The 13,584-nt window shown below is 42.5% G+C and overlaps 1 protein-coding gene across 11 annotated transcripts in view; it reads right to left on the minus strand.

Moving 5' to 3' along the window:
• Positions 1 to 11,438: 11,438 nt before the first annotated feature.
• The window catches only part of MCPH1 (microcephalin 1), a 220,807-nt gene continuing 218,661 nt past the window's right edge, over positions 11,439 to 13,584 (minus strand). For all 11 annotated transcript variants that reach the window (XM_070460140.1, XM_070460139.1, XM_070460145.1 and 8 more), the window contains one exon: positions 11,439 to 11,757. In XM_070460140.1, coding sequence (XP_070316241.1) covers positions 11,705 to 11,757 — 53 coding nt within the window. In that variant the 3' untranslated portion in view covers positions 11,439 to 11,704. The remainder of the gene's footprint in view (positions 11,758 to 13,584) is intronic.

A 13,584-nucleotide genomic window follows, 5' to 3' on the forward strand; every position in this document is an offset into this window, starting at 1 on the left:
TCACTATGTTTACAGGGTATTTTGCCTGTGTGGTTGGTATTTTAACTTTGTTTTGGTAATTATTCTTTATATGGATGTCTTAACTTTTATTATTTATTTGTTGAAATTTCTATCATACAATTTATTTTATGTTATTTTGCTTTAAGGATGGTGGTGTCTTTAAGAAATCCTTCCCACTTACAAAGCTTTTCTTATATTCGTAAAGCTTTAGACTTTATCCACCTGGAGTTGATTTTTCTGTGTATATGGTGTGAAGCAGAGTCTTTTTCCCCATATGAATAACGCAATTTTCCATGATGTCTCTCTAACTTGTCAGACCATCTTTGTTATATACTAACTTCCTATACACCTGGGGGTCCATTTCTTGCTATTCTTTTCTGCTGATCTGTGTATTTACCCTTACCCCTACATCTTCCTGCACTGCCTTAATTACGACTGCTCTATTATGACTCATCTCATCTGGTAGAACAAGCCTTGTCACATATTCTTCTATTCAGGAGAGTTTTGAATATTAGGGACCTCTGAGAATCAGCCTGTCAGAACCCAAACATATACACAAACAACAGAACTGACTTTATAGATTTCGGGGGAAATTGACATCTTAACTACATTGTCTTCCTACACACATGTTGTATGCCTTTTTGTGTACTTAATGTATTTCATGTTAGTCTTCATTTATTTAGATGTTCTTAAGGCATTTTATTAATAATAATTTATAATTTCCCCAGTATTCTATGCACAATTTATCTGTTTTTAAAGTATCTCACGCTTTTTGATGTTGTTTTATGTATATCTTTTTTGAAGTTGTTAGTAGATGGGAATGCACTTTGATAACTTTATCTATCTGACTGCTGGGTCTTCGCTGCTGCACGGGCTTTTCCCTCGTTGTGTGTGGAGGAGTCCCATTGTGGTGAGCCCTCTTCTTGCAGAACTGGCTCCAGGGTGCATGGACTGCAGTGACTGCAGTCTGCGGGCTCAGCCGCAGCACCCGGCTCTAGAGCTCAGGCCCAGTGGTTGCGGCACACCGGCTCAGCTGCCTGCAGCATGTGGGATCTTCCTGGACCAGGGATCGAACCCATGTCTCCTGCATTGGCAGGAAGACTCTTTACCTCTGAGCCAACATGCAAGCCCCCAGGAATACATTATTATTTTATATTGATTTTTGTGCCCCAAATGTTTCTGAACTCTAATAATTTATTTGAAAATATTCCTGGGCTTTTCTATGTAGATAACTCTATCTTTCACAAGTTAGGACAGTTTTGGTTTTTTCTTCATAATCATTGGACTTCTTATTTCCTTTGTTTTGCCATATGGCTAGAACCCCCACTAAGTGTTGAATAGCAGTGATGAGAATAAGTAACCTTACCCTGTTTCAGACTTTTAAAAGATTATGTCTAGTTTCACCATGAGCTATATTTGACTCAGAAAATATCCCTATCAGAAGATGATACTAAGAGTTTTCATCATTACTACATGTTCACTTAAAATTATTTTCCTATTTATTTAGAGACAATCACACATTATTTCCTCCTTTAATTTATTAATGTATTCATCTTGTAATATTTGGGTTGACCATCATGTGTGTATATGGGTATGTTTTACTCTACTTTATTTTACTTATATATGATTGAACAAAATATTCCTTTAAAGTATTGTACTTATATAGTTTTTTGTTTTGAAGGGGAGGGGTCCTAGAAAAAGGTTTTACCTTATTATTTCCTCCTTTTTATTTAGCCATAATTAACATGATATATTAGTTTCAGCTTTGTGACATATTGATTTATGTATAATTATCACTACAACTCAGTTAACATCTGTCACAAGTATTGACAATTATGTAATCTTTTTCTTATCAGAACTTTTAAGACTTATTGTCTTAGCAGCTTTCAAGTACGCAATACAGTAACATTAACTATAGTCACTGTGTTGCATCTATGTCTCTAGCATTTACTTATGTTATACCTGGAATTTGCACCTTTTGACCATCTTCAGCCATGTTGTCTGCTCCCCACCCCCATCTCTGGGGACCACCAAACTGTCCTCTGTATCTCTGAGTTCGTTTTTTGTAGAATCCACATATAAGCAAGAAAATACTTTTTGACTTCCTCTGACTTATTTTACTTAGAATAAGGCACTAACCATCAATCTGTGTTGTCACAAATGCCAGGATTTCCTTTTTCATGGCTGAGTAATTTTCCATAGTGTGTGTGTGTGTGTGTGTGTGTGTGTGTGTGTGTGTGTATCACATGATCACATTTTCTTTATCCATCTATGAACACTTAGGTTGTTTCCATGTCTTCTTATTGTAAATAATGCTGCAGTGAACATGGAGGTGCAGATATCTTTTTGAGTTAATGTTTTCATTTACTGCAGATAAATACCCAGAAGTAGAATTGCTGGATCATATGGTAATTATTTTAGTACTATGCAGTTTACATGTATAAAACTGCATAGAACTAAATAGAGAAATCCACCCCCCACCCAAATATATGGATGCCCAGGTGAGTTAAGTCAGAACCCCTGATGACTGTGCAGTTTTCATGCTTTTTGTTGAATTAAATTGATTTAACTTTGGCTTCGCGGGGCCCCTGCTGCAGTGCTCCGTCCGGCTTCTCTTGTTGGGAAGCACGGGCTCAGCGGTTGCAGCGCTTGGGCCTTGCCGCCCCAGAGCATGCGGGATCCTCTGGGAGCAGGGATTGAACCTGTGTCCCCTGCATCACCAGGCAGACTCCTAAGCCCTGAACCACGAGTAAAGTTCGATTTTGTATTTTTAAACTCCTCAGATGATTCTAACATTCTGTCAGGGTTGAGAGTCCCCGCCCTAGGCATTTTCACAGAAATACCTCAATAGGAATTTTACAGCATAACTGCAACACTCTGCTAGAAACAGAATTTGGTTGAAAAAGACATTAAAATCTCCAAATCATTAATTCCTGTCTACAACTAAATAGTGTTTGATCCCTCTGAGTATTCTAGATCCTCGCTATTCAAGCAGCTTCCATGACATTGTCTGGGAGCTTTTTATAAACGCAACATTTCAGGCCCCACCCAGATCTACAGAAGCACAATCTGCCTTTTCAAAGTGCAAATTCACGTTTGAGTTTGAGAAGCCCTCTTTAAACCCTTCCTTAAGCTCTCAAGCTCAGAGTTTTCTCCAACGCTTTTCAAACACAGTTACAAAGGGGCATGGTTTTAAGTAACTATCTAGAAATTAAATCTTTTAAGCCCCTAAATGGCATTTCTAAAAATATGAGAGGATAATATTTAATGTATCACATGGTGAAAGATGTTCTAGTAAAAAAGCGGCACTGGGTGCACAAGAGTGGCTTGCCAAACACAAAGACACTTTCATTGACAACATCAAAGGACACCTCATTTGTACTTCTTCCTGTTCAGTGTTGTTTGCCTATCAAGCAGTTTACTGAGTTTGATCTAGGCTATCCCTTACGCAAAGACACGTTCAGTTTGTGCCATCTCGGGTGCAAAGAGTGGCCACAGTGTGGGTGAGGAGTTCTGAGTTTAGATTGTTTTTGTAGGATTAGTTGCTCATTAGTTGAATGATGTTGGAAGGGGCAGCTTTTCTGATAGTGAAGTGGAGGGCTGGGCCAGATGAGTGGTTTTGAGACACATCAGAAGTATCCACAGAGGCGCTGCGAGGGGTGACCCCATGGACAAGATCAGGACCTCTGGGCCAAGGTCTGGACCTCTCTCCCTCCTCAATCTTTAACCAGAGCAGTGCTCCTGCCAGCTGTCCTGTCTACTGCAGCTTTCATGAGACCTCACTTCAAGGGTTCTGCCATTTAACAAAGGCTGAAAACAGCTGTTAAGTAAGGTTTCTTGGAAACACATTGATTCTGAGTTTAAGGATCGTGTGGTAATATGAGGGTAGTCACCTGCATGTGATAGATATTAGCAAACATTTTTAAAAAACATTATTTTGCATTGGAGAGGATGAGATGGTTGGATTTGTTGTCATACAGTTGCTCAGTCATGTCCAACTCTTTGTGACCTCACGGACTGCAGCACGCCAGGCTTCCCTGTCCATCACCATCTCCAGAGGTTTGTGCAAACTCATGTCCATTGACTCAGTGATACCATCCTATAATCTCATCCTGTCATCCCCTTCTCCTCCTGCCTTCAATCTTTCCCAGCATCAGGGTTTTTTCTAATGAGTTGGCTCATTGCATCAGGTGGCCAAAGTATTGGAGTTTCAACTTCAGCATCAGTCCTTCCAATGAACACCCAGGACTGATTCCCTTTAGAATTGACTGGTTGGATCTCCTTGCAGTCCAAGGGACCCTCCAGAGTCTTCTCCAACACCATAGTTCAAATGCATCAGTTCTTTAGCACTCAGCCTTCTTTATGGTCCAATTCTCACATCCGTACATGACTACTGGAAAAACCATAGCTTTGACTAGAAGGACCTTTGTTGGCAAAGTGATGTCTCTGCTTTTTAATATGCTGTATAGGTTTGTCATAGCTTTTCTTCCAAGGAGCAAGTGTCTTTTAATTTTATGGCTGCAGTCACCATCTAGTGATTTTGGAGCCCAAGAAAATATACTCTGTCATTGTTTCCATTTTTTCCCCATCTGTTTGCCATGAAGTAATGGAACCAGATGCCATGATCTTCATTTTTTGAATGCTGAATTTTAAGCCAGGTTTTTCACTCTCCTCTTTCACCTTCATCAACAGGCTCTTTAGTTCCTCTTTGCTTTCTGCCATTAGGGTGCTGTCATTTGCATATCAGAGGTTATCGATATTTCTCCCAGCAATCTTGATTCCAGCTTGTGCTTCCTCCAGTCCAGCGTTTCTCATGATGTACTCTGCATATAAGTTAAACAAGCAGGGTGACAATATACAGACTTGACATACTCCTTTTCCAGTTTTGTAGTTCCATGTCCAGTTCTGTTGCTTCTTGACCTGCATACACGTCTCTCAGGAGGCAGAAGGTGGTCTGGTATTCCCATCTCTGTAAGGACTTTCTACAGTTTTTTGTGATCCACACTGTCAAAGGCTTTAGCCTAGTCAGTGAAGCAGATGTTTTCTGGACTTTTCTGGCTTTTCCTATGATCCAATGGATGTTGGCAATTTGACCTCTGGTTCCTTTGCCTTTTCTAAATCCAGCTTGTACATCTGGAAGTTCTTGGTTCATGTACTGTTGAAGCCTAGCTTCAAGGATTTTGAGCATTACCTTGCTAGTGTGTGAGATGAGTAAAATTATGCTGCAGTTTGAACATTCTTTGGCATTGGAATGAAAACTGACCTTTTCCAGTTCTGTGGTCACTGCTCAGTTTTCCAAATTTCCTGGCATATTGACTGCAGCACTTTCACAGCATCATCTTTTAGGATTTGAAATAGCTTAGCTGGAATTCCATCACCTCTACTAGCTTTGTTCTTAGTAATGCTTCCTAAGGCCCATTTGACATAACACTCCAGGATGTCTTGTTCTTTGTAACTGCTCACACCATTGTGGTTATCTGGGTCATTAAGACCTCTTTTTGTATAATTGTTCTGTATTCTTGCCACCTCTTCTTAACATCTTCTGCTTCTGCTAGGTCCATACCATTTCTGTCCTTTATTGAGCCCATCTTTGCATGAAATGTTCCCTTGGCATTTCTAATTTTCTTGAAGAGATCTCTAGTCTTGCCTATTCTATTATTTCCTTCTATTTCTTTGCACTGGTCACTGAGGAAGGCTTTCTTCTCTCTCCGTGCTATTCTTTGGAACTCTGAATTCAGATGGGTATATCTTTCCCTTTCTTCTTGGCCTATCACGTCTCTTCTCTTCTCAGCTATTTGTAAGGCCTCCTCAGACAACCATTTAGCCTTTTTGCATTTCTTTTCCTTGGGTATAGTTTTGATCACTGTCTCCTGTACAATGTCACAAACTTCCGTCCATAGTTCATCAGGCACTCTGTATCAGATCAAGTCCCTTGAATCTATTTCTCATTTCCACTGTATAATCATAAGGGATTTGATTTAGGTCATACCTGAATGGCCTAATGGTTTTCCCTACTTTGTTCAATTTAAATCTAAATTTTGCAATAAGGAGGCCATGATCTGGGCCACAGTCAGCTCCTGGTCTTGTTTTTGCTGACTGTATAGAGCTTCTCCATCTTCATCTGTAAAGAATATAACAAATCTGAATTTGGTATTGACCATCTGGTAATGTGTAGAATCACTGTTGGAAGAGGGTGTTTGCTATGACCAGTGTGTTCTCTTGGCAAAACTCTGTTAGCCTCTGCCCTGCTTCATTCCTTCCTCCAAGGCCAAACTTGCTTGTTACTCCAGGTAACTCTTTGACTTCCTACTTTTGCATTCAAGTCCCCTATGATGAAAAGGACATCTTTGTTTTGGTATTAGTTCTAGAAGGTCTTGGAGGTCTACACAGAACCATTCAACTTCACCTTCTTTGGCATTAGTGGTTGGGGCAGACTTGGATGACTGTGATGTAGAATGGTGGGAAGCATCACTGATTCAAAGGACATGAACTTGGGCAACCTCTGGGAGATAGTAGGGGACAGTGAGGTCTTGCGTGCTACAGTCCATAGGTTGCAAAGAGTTGGACACTACTTAGCGACTGAATAACAGCAACAAAACAGTGAATTAACAGTGTTGTGACAGTTTAAGGTGATCAGTGAAGGGACTCAGCCATACATATATGTGTATCCACTCTCCCCCAAACTCCCTTCCCATCCAGGCTGCCATATAACATTGAGCAGAGTTCCCTGTGCTGTCCAGTAGGTCCTTGTTCATTATCCATTTTAAATAAAGCAGAGTGTACATGTCAGTCCCAAACTCCCTAACTATCCCCTCCCCACATTCTTCTCCTGGGCAGCTGTAAGTTTATTCTCTGAGTCTGTGAGTTTCTCTGTGTTTTGTGAATAAATTTATTTGTGTAACTTCTTTTTAGATTCCACATATAAGGGATGTCATACACTATTTCTCCTTTGTTTGACTTCACGCAGTATGACAATTTCTAGGTTCATCCAACAAGTAAACACTTTAAACACAGATCATTACCCACCCACTGGACATGCTCAGAGCTGCACGGGTCAACCTGACAAGCTGGCAGTTCTGGGCATGGACTCCCCGTGTTCAGCCTGCAGTCCTTCCATGCACTGCTTTAGGTGCCTCTCTTCTCTAGAAGTGATGAGATCTCTGAAAAGCAGAGTATCCACAGATGATGATAGAAGCCCCAGAGCTCCCAGTCTACAACTGCCAAATCCAAAAGCACTAAAATAGAGGTTTCTTGAATGAGAGGCAAAAATCTGACCCGAGTGTCTGTGAGATGACCAGTAGTTTTGCGTGTCCCACTCCACGTGGTTTGTGTCGTGGGAGAAACGTGAGACTACGGCCTCCAAGTGCTCGGGGGTGGGGGGTCACAGGCTCACCGTGCTCACTGTCCTCAGGGTGAGTCCTCGGGGTGGGGGCTGACTGGTGGGCTCAGAGAGCAGGGAGTTTGTTGGGAACAACTTGTGCAAACAGTATAGAGGGCAGGAAGCAGGATCCCATGAGGAGAGCTTGTGACACAGCTGAGAGGACCAGGGGTGGGCAGGGAGAGCCTCCACGCTGCAGCTGGAGATGGGGCTCCTGCAGGCCAAGAGGCTTTATCAGAAGCAGCTAGGCCCCCGATGCCCCCAGGCGCCGACCACCCATGAAGGGCGTAGCCTTGGTTTGAAAGCTTTGGTGGGTCTTTAAGGTGTCACCAGCAGTTAGCTATTCATTCCAGCTGAACACAAGATTCTTTCTTAAAGATGGTCTCTGAGAGGCACAGCTCCAAGGTTGCCATGTAGCTTTTTAAAAAATCTTTAATAACTTTGGTGGTGGTTTAGTTGCTAAGTTGTGTCCGACTCTTTGTGACCCCATGACTCTAGCCCACCAGGCTCCTTTGTCCATGGGATTTTCCAGGCAAGAATACTGGAGTGGGTTGCCATTCCCTTCTCCAAGGGATCTTCCCCACCCAGGGATTGAACCTGGGTCTCCTGCATTGCAGGCAGATTCTTTACCAACTGAGCCAATAACTTTATTGAGGTATAATTCACATTCTGTAAAGCTTACCACGGAAAATGTACTGTTCAATGATGTTAGTAAAGGGATACAGTTGTAGGACCAAAATTACAGTCAAGTTTTAGAATACTCCTATCACCCCAAAATGTTTGCTGTCTATTCCCATTTCTACCCCCAGTGGCAGGACACTGTTTTCTGTCTCTGTAGTTCTGCGTTCTATAGAAATGTTATCTAAGTGGAATCACACAGCACGTAGTCTTGGAGTCTGGCTTCCTTCTCCTTCCATGTTCCTGGGGATGGTTCACACTGCTGCCTCCATCAGTTCTTCGCTGTTTTTTATTGCTGAGTAGCGATCTGCGGTATGGATACAGCAGGTTTTGTTTACCCATTTTTCAGTTGATGGATTGCTCCTAGCTTTTGGCTGGTGTGAATAATGTTGCTATGAACATCTGTGTGCAAGTCCTTCTGCAGTCACATTTTCAGTTCTCTTGGGTACACACCTAAGAGTAAAGTTGCCGGATTACACGGTAAGTGCATGTTTAGTTTTTAAAGGAAACTGCTGAATGATAGCCATGCCAGCGGTGCACAAGAGTTCTAGGCTCTGCACAGGTTGGTCAGCTCTTGGGTTGTCAGGATTTTTGGCTGCAGTTGTTCCCGACGGCGTGGCGGCATCCCCGTGTGCTTTTACTTTGCATCTAATGACCAATGATGTTGAACATCATGTACTTAGTCATGTCTACATGTTCTGTGTGAAATGTCTTTTGGCCAGTCTTCTTGTTAATGAATAGAAATTCTTTTTTGCTTGCTTTTATGTTTTTTTTTTCTTATCTGTTTTTAATTGAAGGATGATTGCTTTACAGTATTGGTTTGATTTCCGCCACTGAATAGAAGTTCTTTACATAGTCTGGACACTGTTCCTTCATCAGATATGTTTTGAAAATATTTTACCTAGTCTGTGACTTGTCTATTAATTTCCTAAATGGTTTCTTTCAAACAAAACTTGTACCTTTGACGAGGTCCAGTTCATTTTATTTTTTTATGAATTGTGCCCTCAGGGTCACATGTAGGAAACCCCTGCTAACCTTTCAGAGTGCTGTGTTTTCTTCTAGACATTTTACAATTTTAGGTCAGTGGTTCTCAGCTGGGAAGTTTTGTTCTCCAGGGCACATGTGGGGATACCTGAAGACAGTCTGGAGGGTCCCAGCTGGTGGAGTGTACCAGTGATACCTAACAGAGGCCAGTGATGGGGCTCAAGGTACTGCAGGGCCCAGAACAGCCTTCAGAGCACAGAATCATCCCGTCGGAAATGCCAGCAGTGCTGTGGCCGACAAACCCCGGGTCAGCTCTGGCCCCTCGGAGTTCACTGTTGTGGTGTGAGGTGGGGATCTATGTGCACTTTCTTTCTGCATGTGAGGTAAGGATATAAGTTGTTTTTTTTTTTTTTAAATCTTACTGCACTGAATTGCCTTGGCACCTTTGTTGAAATCAAATGACCATAAACATGAGGGTTTATACCTAGATTCTCTAGTCTCTTCCTTTGATTTGCATTCTACCTTTACGCCAGTGAATTTTGAAATCAGGTAGTGTAAATCCCCTAACTTTGTTCTTTTTCTAAGAAATTTCTTCTTTACATTTTCATAAACATTTTAGCATGAGCATTTCAAAACTAGCATTTTGATGATTATATTATATAAATCAATTTTGAGGAAAATTAGCCCTCTTATGAAGTCTTCTAATCCATCTTGGTGTATTTCTCCAATTACTTGGATCTTTAATTTCTCCCAGAAATGTTTTTGTAGGTTTCAGTATAAAGATCTTACACTTTTTTGGTTAAATTTATTCCTAGTTAGTTTATTTTTAGATGATATTGTAAATGGAGCTGTATTCTTAATTCCATGTTTGAATTGTTTACTGAGAATACATAGATTTGGTATTCTATAGTCTTGCTAAACATGCCTATTTTTTTTTTTTTTTTGATTCCTTATTGTTTCCTACATATAGTTTATGTGATCTGAGAGTTTTACTTCATCTCCAGTCTGTATGCCTTTAATCTCTTTTCTGGCCTCCTCTCAGTAGAATATCTGATACAATGTTGAACAGAAGTAGTGAGAGCCACATACCTTTCAAAATTAAAAATTCAGAACTCTGAGACACTTTTAGTCCTATGTGTTTGGGTAAGGGGTGCAAACTTGTAGTAACTAACTTTTAGGATTGCTGGGAGGATTAAACAAGATGCCACACACAAAATGCTTAGTGGAAATCCTGGCACAGACAAGTGACCTTCTAAGAGACAGCTTTTAGAAAGAGAACCAAGTGGCTGCTGGTGGACAGCATCAGGGACCAGGGCTCTGCTGTTAGGATGTGGGCCTGGCGGACACATTGTCTGGGTGGCTGTCTGTGGCCCCACGGCAGGGGGATGGAGTGCTCCGTGGCTGTCCCCACTGGGAGTCGGCACACATTTGGTCAGCTGCCAGCAACTGCTGGTGTCAGGGGAGCTCTGCCAAAGTACTGATACCTGAGCCCCAAAGTAGCCAAGCCCAGGATTCAGTGGACGACATTGTGAAACAGGGCGGATGCGGTGGGGGGGAAGGACCCAGACCTGCGGGGCGGTTGCTGGGCAGTAGTGTTAAGAGGGGCTTGGGGCATACGCTGTGTTTACATCAAGAGAAAACACTTCATTATTTCCATGTGCGTTGTTGCTGCCTTTCTCTAAGGTTTATTCTATAAGTAGATCCCCTGTATTTGCTGAGACTTGATATCTATTTGGGGCTTCCCAGGGCGCGCTAGTGGTAAAGAACCTGCTTGCCAGTGCAGGAGACATAAGAGATGTGGATTCCATCCCTGGGTCGGGAAGATTCTCCTGGAGAAGGGAATGGCAACCCACTCCAGTACTCTCGCCCGGAGAACCCCATGGACAGAGAAGTTCGAGGGGGCTACAGTCCATAGGGTCACTCAGAGCGACTTAGCATGCATGCACACGATGTTTATTGGAGGCAGAAATCGCAGCTGAGATGAGTACCATGAGGGAACAGACGCATGAGGGCATCATGCAGCGCCTGCAGCCTCGCTGGGTTGAGCGTTTCTCTCCGAGACAAGCTGAGCGGCTGTGTGTGTAGGAGTCATCCCGAATCCCCATTTCCTCCAGGGGACGGCGGGCATCCTGGAGGCCTGCGGAGACCCTGGTCTGCAGTGGGTGATGAGCTCCTCACCAGAAACTAGGCTCACAGAAGCCAGGGCTACTTCCATGGTGCCAATAATCATTAATTACAGCTCCTGACACCTGTCCTCATTAATTACTTTGAAAGGAATCTCAGGGACCTACAGTGTAACTGTGATAATGGACCAGCATCCTTCATACCTAGCAGATGATAACCAAGAAAGTTGGTGCAGGAGTCGGGGAGGTTTCCTTTGTTCTCAGTAATAAACAGATTTAATTTCCAACCTTTATTTAACAGTACAGTGCTTCAATGACAAATCCTGGGACTTAATTATGATCATCTCCGGGACACACAGACTAGGTTTACATAGAAAAGGCCCAACAGGGGAGGGTCAGTACTTCCCTGAGACACACACTCAGACGTCAGAAAGCCCCACGAAGGTGTTTCTTCATACACCGCACATGTGCCCAAATGTGATGACACACGAAGGCATCCTTTCATGGCCAAGGATGAGCGGTGGGCTGAGAGGCGTCCTCATCACGGCAGCAGATGGTTCTCAGAGGCACAGACCTTGTGCTGACTGATCGAATCTAGAGGGAGAGAAGTGGTTAGCACTGATAATGGCCCGCATATGGCAAGACAAACATCTTATCATAGCAGTAGTGTTAGTCGCTCAGTTGTGGCCAACTGTCTGCGACCCCATGGACTGTAGCCCGCCAGGCTCCTCTGTCCACGGTCTTCTCCAGACAAGGATACTGGAGTGGGTGGCCATTTCCTCTTCCAACCTTATCATAGATACACAAAACGTATTTAAAATCTTCAGTGGTCCTGGGCTTCATGGTCCACATGTGCTTATTTAAAGTGAAGCAGAATAAGATAAAGTGAAATGAAGAGCTCAGCTCCTCAGCTGCACCAGCCACATTTCAAATGCTCAGAATCCACATATCTTCTTGGATGCAGCACACTTGGACATGCCCTTCATGGTGGAATGTTCCAGTGGACAGTCCATGACATGGGAGACGCAAATTCTCATCTTCCTACGGCAAGTACGCTCTGGTACAGGGCAGAGCATAACTAACTGTTTTTTGAGAACCACAGGACCTGCCCTGGCCCAGGACCAGCCCCGGCTGCAGGAGCGGGGCTGGCACAGGTGGGCCTGCAGCTGGCTCCAGCAGCCTGGTGCTCTCAACACCGGACAGCTGACTGCCCCCAGCCCTCCTGCTGCTGTTAGGGTGAGAGACGCGTGCGGTGGGTGGTCAGTGCTGACTCACTGACTAAGTCAACTTATTGACGGCAACATTATCCAGAGGGTGAACAACTGTGTCTGAAGGACTTTAAGAGGTCAGGATGATGAACAATAGAACATGGAAAGCTGTGACGGTTTTGAGATACAAAGCAGAAAAAATGGGTTTATTTTATGACTAAAAGAAAAACAAACAAACAAACAGAAAAAAAAAAAGAAGAAAAAAACAGCTCATCTTAGTTGTAGCTCAAGGCAGTGCCCCGGAATTTAATCACAGCCCTCCAGAATGAACGTACAGCCACATAGGCGGTCTGAGCTGGGAACTGAATTGCAGAAGGGGGATCATTAATATTTGTTATATAGATCATACACATTTTATAAGTGTAATTAATATATACAGTGGAACTGTAACAATTATCATTGATATCATGCACACCATAGTCCTCTCCACAATACAGTTAGGGGTTATTATGCCTTATATTTTAATGTTATTGCATATACTTTCTCTCAGTTTGTTACTTGCCTTTTAACTTTTCTTATAGAAGTTTTTACTTATATATTCAAATTATACCAGTCTTATTGAATTTGTACTTTGAATCACAGGTAGAAAGGCTTCCCTAGACTAGGTAATACAAAAATCCAGCCATATTTTCTTCCAGGTTGTAAAAACCCCATTGGTTCTATTTTTTACATTGATTTCTGACAGGATGTCATTTTTGAAAGCCAGAGAAGACTGCAAATAGGATGATGCTTTTTCCTACCTAATCTAAAAATCCAGTATATAATTAGCACAGAACAGATAAATCAGTGGACAAGAACAAAATCCAGAAACTGACCCATGCATACATGGGAGTTGAAGAGATGATTCAAGGTGGCATTACAAACCAATGGAGAAAATTCCCTGACAGTCCAGTGGTTAGGACTCCATGCTTTCCTGCTCGGGGAACTAAGATCCTGCATGCCAAAAAAAAAAAAAATCAGTGAAGAATGATAAGTTATTAAAGAGATGAGATGATTCCTTATATCCCACAATAAATACAGATGGATTAATGCTCTAAACATTAAAAGACTATGAGAGCATTAATAGAGACGGGAGACTAGGATAAAGCTCGGGGCAGGGAAAGCTTTCTAAGTGAAACCTCAGTTTAGGTGCTGTGGAGGAACAGAGGTTTTT

Source organism: Odocoileus virginianus, chromosome 32 (assembly GCF_023699985.2).
Source record: "Odocoileus virginianus isolate 20LAN1187 ecotype Illinois chromosome 32, Ovbor_1.2, whole genome shotgun sequence".
In the NCBI taxonomy this organism is placed as follows: Eukaryota; Metazoa; Chordata; class Mammalia; order Artiodactyla; family Cervidae; genus Odocoileus; species Odocoileus virginianus.